Consider the following 21,453-nt stretch of genomic DNA (forward strand, 5'->3'; position numbering starts at 1 on the left):
TGAGTTCTCTCCTGGGTTGAGAACCACTGCCTTACATGACATCTTTTTAGATATAGATGATGACAACAGTGTGGCATGTGTAGTGAGTATGTCGGGCCTGACAAGAGTTGCGGACACACAGTAGTGAACACAAATGGGCTTGTGTGTCACAGTCCCCATGATCTTGCTTCTGAGAGAGAAGCAACATTTGGCTCAGACATTCCTTCAGAAAAATAAATGGATGGCAATCCCCTGGCCTGAAAGAAGCTAGATTTATCGTCTTCTCTCCCCAACAAGGTCCCCTTGGGATCTTTCAGGGAAGATACTGGTGTTCAAGAATCAACTCAGAGATTCTACCCCTTTCTACTGTACGGGGGCCACATGGGTCTCCATTTCCCCTAGAGGTCTCAGTTAGGTATATCAATAGAGATCCTGGAGGTCTGATATAGAAGTGGTAGCAAGGAGAGGGAGCTGGGCCCAAAGGCCCCTTACCACACTTCCTGGCATTGGCAGTGTCCCATGGGGTGTCCAGTGCCCTCCATCTACAGCCTGAGGGAAGGGGGAGTAGATGGCTGAGCACCACAGAATGTGGCTGCTGATGTGGTCTATAGGGACTCAGGTGCAACCTTCCATCTGGCACACTGCCCTTCTAGATTCTCTCCCCTCAGAGATGGGTGAGGGGGGTTGTTTGCCCTGGAACCAGTTCATTTCCAATCCTGCTTGCCTCTTTTCCTTCCCAGGGCAGGAGGCCAAGCCAACCCTACCTGGCTTGGGACCACATTCTGCCCACAGAGCCAGCTGAGCTCCCCAATGAGACATTCAATAAAAGGGAGTAAGACACAGACCTTTCCTTGTGCTTATGGCTTTTCTCTCTGAAGCCTGCAGGGCCACAGCCACTGCAAACACCTCAGAAGAGGAAGCCGAGTTAGAGGACAGTTTTCCCAGAAGGCAAACGCAGCCCTGGGACACGACTGGGAATCAGACACATCAGTGAGTCACACTGTTAGTTAGAAATTTGAAATAAAGTTTCAAATTTCCTTCAGAAAGGTCCCGAAGCAGTGAGGGCTGGGTGAACAACTGGCCACTGGGAAGGCAAATACACTGGAGGGAATTTCAGGGGGAAGGCCATTGCCCTGCTCCCAGCAACTGACAAGTCTGGTCCTGCCCACAAGCCGCACGCAGGCTGAAGTACCCCTTGTAACAGGTCTGTGGACCCTAGGGTGATGAACAGTGACCACATAAATGTTTTCCAGCTGAACTGAGAGCTGCTTAACTCTGACTTTGGTAAGTCTTTTTTAGATTTTCCCATATAGTAGCTTATTCTGTTTAATTATTTAAGCATGGACCATAGATCTTTATAAACTCTTTATTTTTTCAGAGAAACTGCATTTTCATTATTTGTTTCCAGAATTAGTTTGTACTAAGTACTAGATCTCTCTCAATTTGTTTTGAATATTATGCAGGGCTGGAAAATTGATAAACACAAAAATACCTATTATAAAATATAATTTAGGTTCTGCGTGCATATTTGAACAGAGCCTTGAGCTCCTCTTAGACTGGTATTGTGACATGTATTATTCTGAAGGCAGCTTTCCCTAGATTTACAATAAGATCTTTGGTAATGAAAACTACTAAAGTTTCATTTTGTTATTTTAATTAAAGAAATACATCAATGTCAAAAATCTTATTATAAAAGTATTTTATTGACATATTTGCAATGAACAGGATGAAAACATATTTCTCTAAACAAAAAAAGGAAGGAGAAAAAAATTAAACAGAAGAAATTTAACCAAAGCCATCAATTAGAGACAAAGGGAAATCAAGTCTATATTATTAGGAAGTTTAGAACACCGTGATCCATTTCTTACTTAGGTATATATGCACTGAGTTCAGGATACATCTCGTCTGATTAGGTCACCAAAATAAACCGTTATTGTCTTCAATTTGTTATTGAGAAAATTTTGTTCTATTTCAACTTGCCCTCCTGGTCCAGCCAAGGAAGCAACCTAAAAAGAATAAAAACAAATAGTCTACTCCCAGAAAAACAAGCAATTTCAAAACACATCTTTCATTCATCTCCACATAACCAAACAATCAAAAGTGTTTTCTTTGCTACTATTAAAACAGGAGTGCTTGTGGCACCTTAGAGACTAACCAATTTATTAGAGCATAAGCTTATGCTCTAATAAATTGGTTAGTCTCTAAGGTGCCACAAGTACTCCTTTTCTTTTTGCGAATACAGACTAACACGGCTGTTACTCTGAAATCTATTAAAACAGGGACACACTTTTTGGTAACAGTGAAAAAATCCCTCCTTAAACATATAAACAAACAAACAAAACAATGGCTGATTAGTGTCTACGTGCCATTTGTACCTCTGAAAAATCTTCCCTCTTCATAGCTATTAAAACAGTAGGACTACATATGAGGAAAAATGCTTGCTATTGTTCACACTTCAGTGTTATTTAAAAGTGGTTACCAGAAATGTTAATCCTGGGGTACAGGACCCTCAGTTTTGAGAGCACTGCAGTTCGCCCATCTCACTTGCAGCAAACAGCAACAGGAAGGCACCAAAATCCCATAATTTTTGTAGATTATGAGAGCTAAATTTTAATCAAGAAAAGGATGAAAGATTGCACGGGAGTTGACTGCTCAAGAAAAAATATGGGATGAGAAAAATGTGTCACAAAAAAACCCTTAACTAGACTTTTTTTTTTTTAAGTCTCACATAATGTTTAGAATAAAACAGTTAGCAAATTAACTGCTGCTAAATGTTCCAGATAGAAATCCTGGCCCCACTGAAGTCAATGGCAAAAAGTCTACTGAATCTGCTGATGTTCAGCTACTATGCTTTGAACATCCTTAATGGTCAACTAATTTTAAAGCAATATTTACAGGACAGTAGCAAAGAGAACTTGTTGCAGCAGGTGCTCTCATTCTATGACTATAGCATTCAGTAATTGTGTTCTTCCTACTTCATATTTACAGTGTGCCAAGTATGAGCAATAGGAAATACTTGTTTATTACAGCTGTACATGGGATGGACTACCACAAGAAGGAAAGAAAAAATATAGGGAACGTAACTGAAAATGTATCTTCAAAGAAAAAAAGAAAAGGTACCCTGGAAGACCCTGATCTGGCAATGTGCACGGGCAGGCAGTTGTGTGGATACAGGGCCTCCTTGATTTCAATGTGCTTCCACACATGTGCTGCAGTCTGTCTGCAGCTGTTAAACGACTGAGTGGCACCCAATCTGATGCACTTTGTTGTCTTTGCATCAGTTTTGCATTGAAATTGCTCCCAAGAAAGCAAACGTACAAAGTGATTCTATGCTGACTAAAATTTTAAGGTCATGAACTACAAGCCTGCAGTAGATTTTAACTGATCTTTAGATATTTAGGCAGCAGCTGCTAAAATGCAAAGTTAAGTATGCACTGTTACCTCTTCTAAACTCCTTTGAGACTTATACATGAGTTTATATTTAAACATGCTGAACTTCCTCTTATTTTTGTATTAGTAAAAAAAACAGCTACTGTAATAGAGAGGAAATAACATTAATTTAAATTCTACTTTGAACTTTTTTATGGAAATCAATAATTATCACATATTAATCTGAAACACATTTATTTTCTTTCTTACAGCAGCAGACAAAAACAAAAGCCTTAAAAGCTTTTTCATCCCACAGTTTAATGTTAATAAGAAAAAACACTGTTCTTGTCAAAATGCAACCGAATACTTAAGGCAAAAAAACAGAAGCTGACTGAGGTATTTATAAATAGCACAAGAATCTGAATTTGGCAAGTGGTCAGGAATGTTAAATGTTCTGACTTATTTTTTCTTACTTGAAGTTTTAATGGCAAAGTTGTTTACATCTAAGGGCAAAACAAATTTAAGGATGTTAGTTTTGTGCTACTCTTCTTTAAGAATTCTGTTTAAGAAAAAGCAATAATCACCCCCTTCAAAATTGTTGGAATACATATGTTTTGTAATTAGATTTGTTTAAGTTATTACATCAATATTTTGGACGAGACTACTCAGTATGAGAGCAGGTACCTATACAATGCCAGCAAAAAGGCATTTCAATATAAATTTCAGCACACTAGGAATAGAATTTGCAGCATGAAATGTTTCTGTGCATGACTAATGAATTCCTACTAAACAACAGAAGCATTTAATCAAAATGTCTGATAAAGATAAAGAATGGACTGATTTCCTTAATTTTTCCAGCTTCCTAATAAACCAAATGGAAACTACACAACTAAATAAAGAAAAATAAAATGTCGGACTTAGCTGAAATGCAGGACATAAGCGTTGAAGAAAGGCAGCACATACTGAAGCACATTTGAACAATTACAGTGTATGTGGCTATTTATAGTTTCATAGTATTAGATCCAGGATGAGTATAGTTACAATTTCAGTCAATCACTAAAAATACTTTAAACAAAGTGTGACAAGATTCCTTGAAGCCAATTAAATATACAAGTATAAGCAATATAGGGAAATTAAACAAAATGTAGTATAAAAGTCTCAAGATTCCAGATTGCCATGAACTACACAGGTTGCCTGCTCATCTACTCTCTATGCTAATTCCTCAACCTTCTCTTTGTTGAGGGGAGGTCCAGAGAAACAAACAGAATTCAGTACAGAGGTGCTGCTGACTCATATGGAACAACCTGCGTGCAGGAAAAAAAAATCTAAGAACATTTTCCAATTATGTTTATGTACAAATTACTGGAGACCTAATTATGTACAAGATACTTGCTGGCAATTCTAAATCAGCAGGGTTCAATGAACCCTGACAGTTATAGGGGGAAAAAAACCCAGCATTACACAAGACTAACTACACACTAATTGACAAATGCTTTTAAAAACTGCAATCACTGCCTTCCTCAATCCCTATTCCCCCCTTGGTTATTCTGTTCTTTCATCTCCCATTATTCTTAGAAATATCAACATGAACCTCCTATGATTCTTAATAAAATTATTTAAAAAATAAAAAAAACAAACCAATTTTTTGACATTTCTCCTTTCTACTCTAGTTACATATTAAATATAATATAATGGGATGTGAAAAAGGAAATATGAGCAGGAAAGTAGATCTAGATAGCTACACTATCTTAGATAATGATTAAAAAGTATGGCTCTTTTTAGGTTAGCAATTAAGGTAATGTGCAAACTTACTATATATGCTGAGAGTACACGATCCAGCATGGAGTGTTTCTCTGTCCTCCTCTTTTTCTCGTACTTTCTTCAAACCTAAATTCCTTAAAGCAGCTAATCTAGGCATCAATTTCCTCCACTAGCTGGACTTATGATGCATAGACTCCCCTAAAATGCCCAACTTCTTTGATTGCTGACACTGCCATTTTACAACAATCTTACAACAGTGCTATGGCAGCCATGTCACTTTATACAATATGTAGATAGCAAATTAAAATTAATATTCTAACAACCTAGAAACTAACAAAAATCCTAACCTGCTAAGGAAAGTTAATATTCTTTAACTGCTTTGGGCTTTACACAGAACACAACCAAGTTCCAATTACTCACCATCCTTGCAGGGAGCATTTTTCATGTAAATACTTTAAAGACCCAACGAAGAACAACAACAACAATGTATGAAAACCCCTCAAAACTCTGGTGTTATTTAAAAACTGAGATAAGCCCAAACCAAAATCTCAGATCCAAGCACCTTGAAATTTAGCAAGTTTGAAATCCAGAACTGATCCTGTGATTCTATTGTCTTGAGTCTTCATTAAATACTAGAGCACCTGAGTTTATTTTATAGATGAGACATTTTAAAAGCAAAGTACAGTAAGTATAGTTACCTGGCAAAATCTATGAATCTAAGTTCTTCTACTGTGCCAATCACAGCACATTCAAATTAACATAAGATCTCACTGTCTCTCACTCTTTGCCTTTAACTATTCAGAAGGGAAGTTATAAGAAATATTTCTCTATATAGGTCAGAGGGTCAGGCTTTGCCATGTCTCAGTCTTGGACCTTGTCTAAAAAGCATTGCTAACCAAAGGGGATCAGCAGCAGTTTTAAGGACCAACTCATCACAAGGCTTCAGAGATAGAAATGCATGTCATACAACATCTGAAAGCTGGGTTAAATTACACAACATTCTTTTCTATGCCTTGTACGTCATGAGATAGACTATAATCAAATCTCATGCTTCAGGCTTCAGCTGGTTTTCTGCAGGGGTCAGGAAGGAATTTTTTTCTCCAACGCATAATTGGCTAGGTGTGTTCTGGGTTTACTTGTTCTCCCCTTCCTCTGAGGCATCAGAGATTGGCCACAGCTGAAGACAGGACACTGTTTGGATGGACCAGTGCTCTTGAGGTGGTTCAGAAATTCCTCTTTCTAGATGCCTGGATGGTGCGTCTTGCTCACATACTGATTGCCAGATTTAGATTGGGAAGGACTAGCAGGGCCCTTGGGAGTTTCTCCTCCTTCCCTTGCATTGTGGAGTGAGGTTGGCCGCTGGGATCATGCAGACATCTCACCTAATCAATTTCCTGTCATTACAGGGGCCTCAAGCACTGGTGATACTTTAGTCTGTCCTGTTCTCTGCCAGTTTAGTATCCTGAGGACTGAAATGCCTTATTCTAAGAAAAGCCTTTGGGCTTAGTATAGGGGTATATGGAGGAAATATAATAGCTTGTGATATACTGGGTGGTCATACAAAATGATCTGATGCTCCTTTCTCGACTTAAACTCTATGGAAAAATAGTCTATGAAAAAATGCAGTGGGTGCATGCCTAGAATTTGATATTTCATGCTTTAGACGTTAATGTTGCCATGGAAAATGTGGACTGAAATGTTGTGGACAGCTACAGTCTTGGCTTATGTTTGTAAAAGAAATCCTGCTTTCACTGCATGTTTAATGAAACAGAATTGGATTTTATTTTGCACAAGACTTTAGCGGACATCCCTGGGCAGTTTGCCTAAATCTTTCCCTTAAATTCAGAGGGAACTCCTGTGCAGCCACTGAGTAATAACTTATCTGCAGCCATTTTATAAACCATCATCCTGACAATTTTTGTCATGCTGTTCTGGTTATTATTCCAAACATGAATATTTTGTTGGGTCTGTCAGCTTTACATAATTATGATTTATTTGGCCAACAAGTCAGCAATTAATAGCTCCCCTTCCAGTAAAGTCTCTTGTGTTCATTTTTCCTCACCTTATCCAATTGCTTGTGACGTTTAAGACTTTTTATAAAGCAGAGTTAAAGAGAAATGAGATTTGCTTAAGTGCTAAAAGCTAAAGCACAAGAAAGTCATTAGATGTTACCCAAAAAAACAAAAGCAGCACTGCTCCTTTTCTTCTATAATAGTAAACTAAAATGCTGTACCAAAAAAAAAGTCAGCTGAACAGAATAAATTTTGATGAATGTTTTTGTGGCAACTAACAGGAAAAGACCTTTCTCCTTAATAAAAAAAATTACGTTTCAGTTTATGGAAGCCAAAGTTCTGTTAAAATTGCATTGGGAAGCCACTGATATAGACATTAAAATAGGCTCTCTTCATGCTTAAAAGCAAAAGTCCACCCTGCTCTTGATGAATATTTTACACCACTGTTCTTTAGTTACTTCAGTATTTACTGATAAACTGCTGGTGCAAATATCTTACAATGAATAAATAACGAATAGCAAGTTAAGAAGCTTCAGAAGATCTTTAGTGAACAATATGAATCATCAGCACAAAGGCAACATATGAGAAACCCTTCAGAACCCCAGGAAAGAGTCACATTCTGGCCTTACAATTTAACATAGAAACATTTTCCCTCTGAAACCACACATTTACTCGATTTACATAGATATGTGTCTGTCTGGAACCCACTTTGATTCTCAAATAAGTTTTTACTAGTTTCCTTTTTGTTTGAACAATATTAAGATATTTTATTTGTAGAGTTACTGGAAAGGTTTTAACAATACCACTATATCCTGTATTGCCTCGTCTTAACATATCAAATAGAAGCTCAACACTATCTTGATTGATTTGGCTTATTAGGATAATAACATAAAGGTGAAAGACCTCATCTGAAAATTTGTGCAAAGCACCCTGCTGCTTTTGCCAGAGAACAAGCCACCTAATTTTATTTTTTCAAACCAAATGGTCAACCTACTTTGGTCAACGCAGTGAGAGTGTAGACTGCACTATTCGAAGCAGTGCACTCTAAAGCCAGTTAAGACTGACTTGGTGGCGTGACAGAGTGTTGAGATGTGACAGGTGGGTCAGCACTCTGATCACTGTAGCCTGAATTGGTTCCCCCAGTAATTGCTGATTGCATAATTAGCTAATCAGAAGGAGAGACTAGGGAGGTAAGGAACTAATTAGACCTCAACAATTAGACCTGAACAATCTGATAAAAGCCAAGAAGGAAGTGTTATGCGGGGGGGGGGGGGAGGACATGACTAGCTGAGTCTAGAATGAAGGCACTCCTTAGAGAGAGGGAGACCTCTCCTTTTAGGGCCCTAGCAAAGAAGGGCTGAAAGAAACACTTTGAGATCTCAAAGGTTAAAACTGTGATGTTGCACTCTACTGGGGCTGGTGAATTGGTTTAGAATAAAATGCAGCCTACATACAAGAAGAAAGTGGGTCAGTTTCTGGGGCATCAGGACAGAGCATGGCCCTGTCACAGACGGGCAAAACACACTTACCCCATTATTCCCTTCTAGACTACACGTTTTTTTCTGAAGATGGTGAAAGCTGCAGAGATGTTACGGCAAACTACAGACGGAGCATGACCACAGAAGGAATGGGAGGGCACTAGGAGTTGCCAAGGAAGTAAGGAATTACAAACAGATGTGGAAAATATCTGGATAAACCAGCTTTCTATACAGCTTAAAAGATAGCAAAGTTACACAAAGTTAGTTGGGAAAATGGCTTTTGTATGGAAAATCCATCTGTGACTTAACCTTTACAGAGGAATAAACTAAATCCTAACAGATGAATGCTGAGAAAACTTATCTTCTAACTACCAACTAAACAGCTCTAATAGAGATCTCTGTGAAACAATGTAATGATTTAACATAAATCAGCATTCGTACACTGCTTTGAGGCTACCTTCACCCTCACCTTTTGTAACAAAGAAGGGCAAAATGGGAAATCATTATTACTGATGCTTTCTGAAAAGAATCCTGCTCCTTCTCCCACCCCGTAACATTTTCATGTTGAAAAGAATCAGTGCCGATTACTTTAGACGGCCAATGAAAGTTTGCTTGTTGGGAGTAACAAGGGTGCTTTCATGGTTGTTAACCCAGAATTGTCATTAGTCTTGACACTTACAGATTGCAATCACCTTTAATGAAATAATACAGAGTTGGTTGAATAAAATCCAGTGATAGGGAGACAATTTACAGCAGGTTAATTATTGTATGTTAAGACCAAGATTTTCCAAAGGGACTAGTGATTTTGGATACCCAATTTGAAACACCTTAAAGCAGTGGTTCTCAAATGTCCCCCTTCTTTGTGTCTGTAATAGTTTATCCCCCCACCACGTAAGTACATACACAGATAAAACAAAAAATCAACATGCAACTCTCACTAAATATTAAAAACAGTAACGCATTAATTCAAACAGAGCCAATCATCCATTGTAATAAGAGGAAAAGCAAAACTACGATTGCCGTTGATACTTATGATTAAATGTTCACACTACATCCTAGCAAAACATACAGATGGCGACAACTTTGTATAATGCTGTGCAAGCTTAACAGAAATCCATCAAAATGCACAGTCCATCTAGAGTCAAATGCACAGCACCATCTGAGGACCTGATATGTTTGGACGCATCAGCTTTGCTAATCATTCATTGCTTTGGGTAAAATGTGTGCCGTACGTTTCCCCCCCACCCAACACTTCTCACGCCCCTGCCCCCAGAATATATTCCACTCCACCCCAGGCGGGACACAGTTGGAGAACACTTGCCTTAAAGGGACCCAATTTTCAGAAGGCGGATGCTTAGCACTTTCTGAAAATCGGATTTCAAGATCTCAAGCTGAGCACCCAAAAACGGAGGCTGCCAAAAATACTCTTACAAAACTTGACCCAATTGTTTTTAACCTGTGAAAATTGTTTACTGGACTAAGGGCACTTTGTAACAGTTGTTTTTAATTGTTTTATAATTGCATGCCCTATTTACAGAACTGAAAACAGACCGTGTTAAGAAATAAGGACAATACATGATAACACATATTATAAACTGTCTTTTTGCTAAAAGGAAAAAAAATGTTTTTTCTAAAGTAAATATTCATTCATAACTACTGACCTTGTTGTGATTTCATTATTTTTAAAATTAAAAATAGGATACTCAAGTGCTCAGAATACAATATCATGGAAACTAATTAACCAGGGTCAGAGTGGCTAGTGATAATCCAAATTTCACAAGTTTCTTGGTAATTAGCCTCTATCAAGATTGGGTAGGCTGGTAAAAAAAATCATATTAAGTAAGTTGATACTTGAATTGGAAAACCAATTTTACCAACTGTGGATGATTTGCACTACGTGTTCTCCCATTGTTTTATTAAGCTATTCCAATTTGCTTTCTTTTTGCCAGGTTAAAAATCCTACAGTTTTAATCAGAGGTGTCACATGCAGAATCTCAATAGAACATATAATATAAGGAGGGCGTTTTTTTAAATGAATTATACAAAGTTCTATATTAATATGCATAATCAGGAATCTGTTTGTCAAAAAAAAATTAACAATGCAGACAAAAAAAGAAGATTCTGGTACAGACATACTTGCGGACAGATATTTTGAAATAAATTACCAAAATAATTGTAACTGGCATAATTATATTGTGTTATTTTCACAAATACAATATGCAGAATTTTTAAATATAGTGTGCAGAATTTTTAATTTTTTGGCACAGAATTCCCCCTACAAGTACAATATGCTCAACAATATGCTCTTTCTCAGCAAGTATAAAAGGTTGCAACATTTCAAGAGAGAGTAGCAAAATCCCCTAAAGAAAAAACAAGCTATGAAAAGAGCCAGCACTACTACCTTAGGGGCAAGTTCTGCTCCCCGATCCTGATGGTTTTACTACTTGGTTTGAAAAAACATTGTAAGTGAACAAGTCACCAGAAGAAGTCAGTGGGGTTCTTCAACTATCTGAATGTACACAGAGTTTCCACTGCGCTTGATTTTGGAAACTGTAAAACAAACAAAACAAATACCCTAAAGAGAACAAGGAAGTCTCTCTGAAGCTGTGACTCTAATCCTTTTCATTAAACCTGTTTCTCCGGAAGAGTTTTTCCGGCTGAAATTTTGTGCTACGGTATGTAAACGTACAACTAGCAGCCAATTAAAGTGATCTCTCAATCCAAGTCTTGTTAAATCGTTTGATTGATAGTTTTGATACTTTGAAAATGCTAGTTCTGGATTTATTTTTTTTAAAAAAGAGAAAATATACTCGGTGCATTAAAATCGTGATGCAAGGAGATTCAGCACCATGAAGTATGTCACACATACAGAATGTAGGGCTGTCAAACAATTAAAAAAATAAATCACGATTAATCGCGCTGTTAAACAATAATAGAATACCATTTATTTAAATATTTTTGGATGTTTTCTACATTTTCAAATATATTGATTTCAATTACCACACAGAATTCAAAGTGTACAGTGCTCACTTTATATTTATTTCTGATTACAAGTATTTGCACTGTAAAAAAAAACAAAAATAGTATTTCTCAAGTCACCTGTAGTGCAATCTCTTTATCATGAAAGTTAAAAACTTTAAAATGTAGCATTATGTACAAAAAAACCTGCATTCAAAAATAAAACAATGTAAAAAACTTTAGAGCCTACAAGTTCACTCAGTCCTATTTCTTGAAGTTCAGCCAATTGCTCAGACAAACAAGTTTGTTTACATTTGCAGGAGATAATGCTACCCATTTCTTGTTTACAATGTCTCCTGAAAGTGAGAACAGGCGTTCTCATGGCACTGTTGTAGCCGGCGTCGCAAGATATTTATGTGCCACATGCGCTAAAGATTCATATGTCCCTTCATGCTTCAACCACCATTCCTGGGAACATGCGTCCATGCTGTCCTGCTCGATTACCATCCAAAGAGGTGCAGACTGATGCATGTTCATTTTCATTATTTGAGTCAGATGCCATCAGCAGAAGACTGATTTTCTTTTTTGGTGGTTCAGGTTCTGTAGTTTCTACATTGGAGTGTTGTTCTTTTCAGACTTTTGAAAGCATGCTCCACACTTCATCCCTCTCAGATTTGGAAGATTCTTAAACCTTGGGTCGAGTGCTGTAGCTATCTTTAGAAATCTCACCTTGGTACCTTCTTTGTGTTTGTCAAATCTAGAGTGACAGCGTTCTTAAAATGAACAACATGTACTGGGTCAACATCCAAGACTGCTATAACATGAAATATATAGAATGCGGGTAAAACAGAGCAGGGGACATACAATTGTCCCCCAAGAAGTTCAGTCACTTGTAGACTCTGAAGTTTTACATTGTTTTGGTTTTGAGTGCAGTTATGTAACAAAAAAAAATTAGATTTGTAAGTTGCACTTTCAGGACAAAGATATTGCACTACAGTACTTGTATGAATTGAAAAATAATATTTCTTTTATAATTTTTACAATGCAAATATTTGTAATAAAAAATAATATACTCTTGATTTCAATTGCAACATAGATTACAATATATATAAAAGGCCAGAAAAACATCCAAAATATTTAATAAATTTCAATTGGCATTCTACTGTTTAACAGGGCGATTAAAACTGCGATTAATTCTTTTGAGTTAATCGTATGAATTAACTGCAATTAATCGACAGCCCTAAAAGAGTGCTTAAAAACAAGGAAATTAAGATTTATAATTAGCATAAATAGAATCTTCTTTAAAAAAGTTAAAAACAGGTCTTTCATATTTTACTGGGGCTGTTCATCTTCAATTTGACCTAAAAATGCAACACATGAAAAATTATTCTTGTAACAAAAGATCACAATCATAGGCAGGTAAATTTGACGGGATTTAAAAAAAGCAAAACAGTTTCTTGTAAAAAGAAAAGGAGTACTTGTGGCACCTTAGAGACTAACAAATTTATTTGAGCATAAGCTTTCGTGAGCTACAGCTCACTTCATCGGATGCATTCAGTGGAAAATACAGTGGGGAGATTTATATACATAGAGTACATGAAACAATGGGTGTTACCATACACACTGTAACCAGCGTGATCACTTAAGGTGAGCTATTACCAGCAGGAGAGTGGGTGGGGGAACCTTTTGTAGTGATAGTCAAGGTGGGCCATTTCTAGCAGTTGACAAGAATGTCTGAGGAACAGTGGGGGGGGGGGAATAAACAAGGGGAAATAGTTTTACTTTGTGTAAAGACCCATCCACTCCCAGTCTCTATTCAAGCCTAAGTTAATTGTATCCAGTTTGCAAATTAATTCCAATTCAGCAGTCTCTCGTTGGAGTCTGTTTTCGAAGTTTTTTTGTTGAAGAATTGCCACTTTTAGGTCTGTAATCGAGTGACCAAAGAGATTGAAGTGTTCTCCAACTGGTTTTTGAATGTTATAATTCTTGACGTCTGATTTGTGTCCATTTATTCTTTTACATAGAGACTGTCCAGTTTGACCAATGTACATGGCAGAGGGGCATTGCTGGCATATGATGGCATATATCACATTCGTAGATGTGCAGGTGAACGAGCCTCTAATAGTGTGACTGATGTGATTAGGCCCTATGATGGTGTCCCCTGAATAGATATGTGGACATAGTTGGCAACGGGCTTTGTTGCAAGGATAGGTTCCTGGGTTAGTGGTTCTGTTGTGTGGTGTGTGGTTGCTGGTGAGTATTTGCTTCAGGTTGGGGGGCTGTCTGTAAGCAAGGACTGGCCTGTCTCCCAAGATGTATGAGAGTGATGGGTCGTCCTTCAGGACAGGTTGTAGATCCTTGATAATGCGTTGGAGAGGTTTTAGTTGGGGGCTGAAAGCGATGGCTAGTGGTGTTCTGTTATTTTCTTTGTTGGTCCTGTCCTGTAGTAGGTGACTTCTGGGTACTCTTCTGGCTCCGTCAATCTATTTCTTCACATCAGCAGGTGGGTACTGAAGTTGTAAGAATGCTTGAGAGAGATCTCGTAGGTGTCTGTCTCTGTCTGAAGGGTTGGAGCAAATGTGGTTGTATCATAGAGCTTGGCTGTAGATAATGGATCGTGTGGTGTGGTCCGGATGAAAGAGGGAGGCATGTAGGTAGGAATAGCAGTCAGTAGGTTTCCGGTATAGGGTGGTGTTTATGTGACCATCGCTTATTAGCACTGTAGTGTCCAGAAAGTGGATCTCTTGTGTGGACTGGACCAGGTTGAGGTTGATGGTGGGATGGCAATTGTTGAAATCATGGTGGAATTCCTCAAGGGCTTCTTTTCCATGGGTCCAGATGATGAAGATGTCCTCAATGTAGCGCCAGTACAGTAGGGGCATTAGGGGACGAGAGCTGAGGAAGCGTTGCTCTAAGTCAGCCATAAAAAATGTTGGCATACTGTGGGGCCATGCAGGTACCCATAGCAGTGCTGCTGATTTGAAGTTTCTTGTAAATTTCTTTAATACTTTTCCCCATGTTTTATTAATACTACTGCTCCCTCTAGAGATAGATGAATTAACAGAAGAGAAACAATTTGATAAATTGCACCTTACCTAGGGCTAGTGTACTCCACTGTAGTGTGTCTGGGGAAGACACGCTATGCCGATGGGAGAGTGCTCTCCTATCGGCATAATTAAACCTATGATTTAGTCACAGGTGTTTTTAGTACAAGTCATGGACAGGTCATGGGCAATAAACAAAAATTCACAGCCCGTGACCTGTCCATGACTTTTACTAAAAACACCTGTGACTAAATCTTGGGGTGGAGTGGGCTGGGAGGCTGCTGCAGGGAGTGGGGCATCGCTGCAGGGGTGGGGGTGCAGGGCCAGTGGACCACAGCTGCTCCAGCCGGCTGGGGACTGCGGATGATCTGGCTACCCCGGGACTGCTGTCGGGGGCTGCTAGAGCAGTGGCTGGTGTGGCTGTGCCCTGGGATCAGCCAAACTGGCCCCTGCAAAAGTCATGGAGGTCTCGGAAAGTCATGGACTTCCACAACCTCCAGGACAAAACACGGAGCCCTAGGCATAATTACTCCACCTCAATGAGAGACGGAAGCGATCAGTGGGAAAGCATCTCCTGTCGACACAGCGCGGTGTGGATGCCGCTTTAAGTCCACTTACGTTGCTCAGAGGGGTGGCTTTTTCACACATCAACTTAAGCAGTAGTGTAGACAAGCCCCAAATTTAAGGCAAAAGAGTTTTACCAGTAAGGCCTACTCAGCACACGAAGGCAGTCCCATCGACACTAGACTCTAAGAGTTTGGGGTTATTTTATTAAACACACAGCTAGTATAGAAAAGGAAAGTGTCTGTTTTACCTCAATGTAGCTGGTCAAGATGAATCCTAGAAATGAGCCTGGAGTTCAACCTGACCAGCTAGAGCAAAATAAACTTACCACTTGCTTTATCTGTACTAGGATTTTCCAGCAACACGGCTATCTAGTTGTAAAAAGAAAAATACCCCTTTCCCCCCGTGTAGACATAGGAAAAGTTGCACCATGGTTACACCTGGTTTGTATTGGTTTAGGCTGCATTGGTAAGTTTACAGGTGTAAGCTATATAGGTTTAAAACCGGATACATCAGAAAAAGTATATTTGCCCAGGGGTTTGCACCTTTAACTAAATCAAATTTAACTAAAATCAGCTTAGTTCAATCAGTGCAATTTGTCTGTAGACAAGGCCCAAACACTTGACTATATAGACTGGGGGAAAAGTGTATCAGCTCTTCCCTAAGGTTGACTATAGACACATAAAATGCTTTTGAAGGTGTAGTACACTGTCTAAACTAGGGGGTACGGCCCAGATTTTTAGAAGTATTTAGGCGCTGTGGCACTTAGTGTTGCAACTCCTAAATGATTTAGGAGCCTAACTTCCATTCTGAAAAGAAATTTTGGCACCTAAATGCCTAAATTATTATTATAAAATAATATGAGAGCAACCAAATTAAAACCACACCTTTTTCTGACTCTGGAAAACACAAATCTTAAGAAAAAGTCTGTAAAGAATTTGTACGAATCAAACTTAGCTTTTTAAAGTTTTCTTTGCAAACCTAGAAGGTCAGAATCTAGTCACCCAATATTGTTTAAAATGTCCAAATCAGAGTTTCCCCAACAAACTATTTGTTTTCCCCATCTTTATTCTCCTCAAAAGTAACATTTGACCATGGGCAGTGGGTATCGTAGGCAGGGCCCATAGCACTGTTGCCCAGCACACCATGACTAGGACCTTGCCCCCTGTCCGCCCAGTGCTGGGGGCCGCGGTGGGGGTGCTCTGGGCTCCTGTGACACAGGGAAGGGCAGAAGAGAGGGGCAGATGGGGAGGGGCGGGGCATTGGGCACAAGGGGAGGGGCTGGGGGCTAGCCTCCCCCAACAGTCGAGTCACTAGCCGCCCATGCATTTCATCTTATTTCATTAATCTGCCTCTTTCAGCCTCCAGATGTTTTAATACTCTACAGTCTTGTGCATGGCTAACACAGCAGACAGTGTCAACGTGTGACAGTGCTAGGGCACTGAAGAACTGACCACTCTCATTCATCAAATGAGCGATCCTATGCGAAGATTCCCTTTGAGCTTTTTTTGTACTTCCTCTCCCGCTTCTTGTTTCATGCTGTGATACTGCTTATATTGGAAGTTTCTGCCTGCCATCTACTAGGGCAGTAGGCTCCAAATAGCCATCTAGGGTAAGGACGTTTACTACATTGGCCAGCACACGGAGAAGATTTGATAAGGAGTATTAATTCTACGTGCATATATGGAAGATAACCTTCCCAAATGGTAAGAGAGAGAAGTGAAGCATTTTCCATTTCTACAAATATAATGTCAAACATCTGTTCTTGCATTTTTCTCCTTTTTCTTTTTTGAACAGCAACAAGATTATGAAAGATTATCAAGGGATACAGTAGTATATATACACTAGTGCTTCCTAATTACAGATGTCACACAAATGGCCTTGATAGAATTCAATTTTTAAAAATAATTGACACTATTTTCAGCTTTTATTGTTATCAATTTTAAATTTTCACAGTTGTGGGAAATTATGGGAGGGCAGACAATCAGGATAAGAATAATTTTAGAACAACAGATGTTGAGGTTCAAAAAGCTGAAGCTTTATAACGTAAAACACAAATTGTATATGTTGACATGATGATGACAAAGTAAACAGCCTTACATTAAACTAGCTTCTCAAGCAGCATTTTTCTTACATTGCCTAAATTTTGATTATCAACAGAAATATCTCTTCATCAGTTTGTATGTGTACAGTGAAATCGATGTTCATAGATATTTACCAGTAAAAACCTAATCCTTCCAAGCCTTCACATAAAACAAGCACTAAATTAAAGATTAATGGCAGACTAAATTTAAAAATGATTAAAAAGAAACACTTTATGCTGCACACTGTGAATTCCACACAGAATGAACATCACAGGTTGCAGAGCCAGATATTGTAGGTGGAACCAAAAAGGGGATGAATAGTTATATGGCCAACAACAATGTCTGTAATTGCTCATCGTAATATAGAGGTAATAAAACCTTATAATTCAGGGTGCAACTGACCTCCATTGGGATCATTTAGGAATTGCCCTGCCGTGTACAACATAGCACAAATTGGCTTGGTACATTATGGATTTTTCCACCCCCCCAGTTAAAAAATAAAATTAGAAATTGGCCGCTCCTGTAGGCAAGATACCAGACTTGAAGGACCAATGGCCTGATCCTGTATGACAAATCTCATTAGAAGTTCTCTGGGGGATGGGATTGCCTATTCTACTTCTTTTGCTTTTTTGTGTTTTGCCACCTTGTACACTCCAGCACTAAACAAACGTAATGTTATTTAAGTAATAGTGAGGGGAAGAAGGAATGAAAACTAAAAACCAATGTGTTTGTCTCCTTATATCCTGAACAAAACATTCTAAAAACCCTGCTGTTTATAAACTGGGATGGGCACAATTTTTCCGGAATAATCCTTCTGCATTAGTACTTACTCTGATGATGTATGGAATATGGGTGACCATTTATATTATTGAGTATCAGGGGATAGCTGTGTTAGTCTGTATCCACAAAAACAACAAGGAGTCCGGTGGCACCTTAAAGACTAACAGATTTATTTGAGCATAAGCTTTTGTGGGTAAAATCCTCACTTCTTCAGATGCATGGAGTGAAAGTTACAGATGCAGACATAAATATACTGACACATGAAGAGAACGGAGTTACCTCACAAGTGGAGAACCAGTGTTGACAGGGCCAATTCGATCAGGCTGGATGTAGTCCACTCCCAACAATAGATGAGGAGGTGTCAATTCCAGAAGAGGCAAAGCTGCTTCTGTAATGAGCCAGCCACTCCCAGTCGCTATTCAAGCCCAAATTAATGGTGTTAAATTTGCAAATGAATTTTAGTTCTGCTGTTTCTCTTTGAAGTCTGTTTCTGAAACAGTAAGCTATCTGAGACAGTAAACTATCTAAACTCCTACACGCCACAGGGGGCTACAACAGTGGTACCCTCAACTCACCTAACAATATTGTTAATCTATCCAACCACACACTTAGCCCAGCGGAAGAGTCTGTCCCATCTCGGGGACTCTCTTTCTGCGCCACCACCCCCACAAACATGATACAATTCTGCGGTGATCTGGAAGCCTACTTTCGTCGTCTCCAATTTAAGGAATATTTTCAACACACCACTGACCAATGCACTGACCCACAGGAACCCTCCTACCAACACTACAAGAAGAATTCAGCGTGGACTCCTCTGCACGGTCGAAATGACAGACTGGACTTCTACATAGAGTGCTTTTGCAGACGTGTACAGGCTGAAATTGTGAACAGCCAGCACCATTTGCCTCATAACCTCAGCCGTACAGAACGCAACGCCATCCACAGCCTCAGAAACAACTCTGATATTATAATAAAAAGGGCTGACAAAGGAAGTGCTGTAGTCATCATGAACAGGTCGGATTATGAACAGGAGGCTGCTAGGCAACTCTTCAACACCACATTCTACAGGCCACAATCCTCTGACCCCACGGAGGAGTACCAAAAGAAACTACACCATCTGCTCAAGAAACTCCCTGCTACAGCACGGGAACAAAGCTACACGGATACAGCCCTAGAGCCCTGACCAGGGGTATTTTATCTGCTACCCAAGATCCATAAACCTGGAAACTCTGGATGGCCCATCATTTCAGGCATCGGCACTCTTACAGCAGGATTATCTAACTATTTGGACTCTCTTCTCAAACCCTACGCTACCAGCACACTTAGCTATCTTCAAGACACCACCAATTTTCTGAGGAAACTACAATGCATTGGTGATCTTTCTGAAAAGACCATCCTGGCCACCATGAATGTAGAAGCTCCTTATACCAATATTCCACATGAGGATGGACTATAAGCTGTCAAGAACGGTATCCCTGATGAGGCCACGGCACACCTGGTGGCTGAGCTTTGTGACTTTGTCCTCACCCACAACCATTTCAGATTTCGGGACAACTTACACCTTCACGTCAGTGGCACTGCTATGGGTACCCGCATGGCCCCACAGTATGCCAACATCTTTATGGCGGACTTAGAGCAACGCTTCCTCAGCTCTTGACCCCTAGCGCCCCTCCTCTACTTCCGCTCCATTAATGACATCTTCATCATATGGACTCACGGGAAGGAGGCCCTTGAAGAATTCCACCTAGATTTCAACAATTTCCATCCCACCATCAACCTCAGCCTAGACCAATCCACACAAGAGATCCACTTCCTGGACACTACAGTGCAAACAAGTCATGGTCACATAACCACCACCCTATACCGGAAACCTACTGACCGCTATACTTACCTACATGCTTCCAACTTCCATCCAGGATACCTCACACCATCCATTGTCTACAGCCAACCTCTAAGATACAACCGCATTTGCTCCAATCCCTCAGAGAGAGACGAAACACCTACAAGATCTTTATCAAGCATTCTTAAACTACAATACCCACCTGGGGAAGTGAGAAAAGATTGACAGAGCAAGACAGGTACCCAGAAATCACCTACTACAGGACAGGCCCCACAAGGAAAATAACAGAACACTACTGGCCATCACGTACAGTCCCCAGCTAAAACCTCTCCAGCACATTATCAACTATCTACAACTTATCCCTCACTCTCATAGACCTTGAGAGACAGGCCAGTCCTCGCTTACAGACAGCCCCCCAACCTGAAGCAAATACTCACCAGCAACTACACACCACAGAATCACTAACCCAGGAACCAATCCCTGTAGCAAACCTTTTTGCCTACTCTGTCCCCATATCTACTCTAGTGACACCATCAGAGGACCCAACCACATCAGCCACACCATCAGAGGCTCATTCACCTGCATGTCTACTAATGTTATATATGCCATCATGTGCCAACAATGCCCCCCTGCCAGGTACACTGACCAAACCGGACAGTCCCTACATAAAAGAATAAATGGTCACAAATTGGACATCAGGAATGGTAACACACAAAAACCAGTGGGAGAACGCTTCAATCTTCCTGGACGTTCTATAACAGATTCGAAAGTAGCTATACTTGAACAAAAAAACTTCAGAAACAGACTTCAAAGAGAAACAGCAGAACTAGAATTCATTTGCAAATTTAATACCATTAATTTGGGCTTGAATAGGGACTGGGAGTGGCTGGCTCATTACCTCACTTGTGGTAAGAAGCTCCGCAGAAGCTTAAGCTCAAATAAATCTGTTAGTCTTTAAGGTGCCACCGGACTCCTTGTCATTTATATTATTGATACCAATATTATAAAATTGCAATGACTCTTACAAGATACGCCATGTAAGGTATCAGTGGAAAAGTTATGATTTGCTAAGTATGGTAATCTTGTTTATATGTATGTATCATCTTTGTACCATGAGTTATAAATACATGTAATATACCTGCATCTCAAACCTGTGCTGTGTTTCTGGGTGACACCCTCAGACAAACTGGCATCAGCACTATCTAGCCCGTTTGATGGCCCATCAAGGGTAATCCAGGTGTATTAATGAACCCATTGAGAGAAGCCAGGGGCTATGCCTTTGAGTCAGCAGGACATGTCTGTGGACAGGGGACTCCCAAGAACTTTTCCATGCCCATGTGCTGTGAGCTTGTGTTTGGGACAGAGGATATATCCTTTGCCATGTGGCTTGTACAAAAAGGCAGTTGCATCACCTCCATTTTGTCTTCCATCCTGCTTCTCTGATTGCTTTGACCATTTAACAACTCTCTTCTTGTTCTTTTCTAATAAGCCTTTGTTTTAGATACTAAAGGATTGGCTGGCAGAGTGGTATTCTGGGTAAGATCCAAACTAGTATTGATCTGGTAATGTGGCTGGCCCTCTGGG

At 39.6% G+C, this 21,453-nt stretch overlaps 1 protein-coding gene across 1 annotated transcript in view; it reads right to left on the reverse strand.

Annotated features, from left to right (window-relative positions):
* Positions 1-1,697: 1,697 nt before the first annotated feature.
* TGS1 (trimethylguanosine synthase 1) overlaps positions 1,698-21,453 on the reverse strand; it is a 51,968-nt gene continuing 32,212 nt past the window's right edge. The window contains 1 exon segment of the mRNA XM_084621544.1: positions 1,698-1,985. Within this exon segment, the coding sequence (XP_084477670.1) occupies positions 1,869-1,985 (117 nt within the window). The 3' untranslated portion in view covers positions 1,698-1,868.

The sequence above is a fragment of the Lepidochelys olivacea genome (assembly GCF_965140295.1).
Source record: "Lepidochelys olivacea isolate rLepOli2 genome assembly, chromosome: 2".
Classification (NCBI taxonomy): domain Eukaryota; kingdom Metazoa; phylum Chordata; order Testudines; family Cheloniidae; genus Lepidochelys; species Lepidochelys olivacea.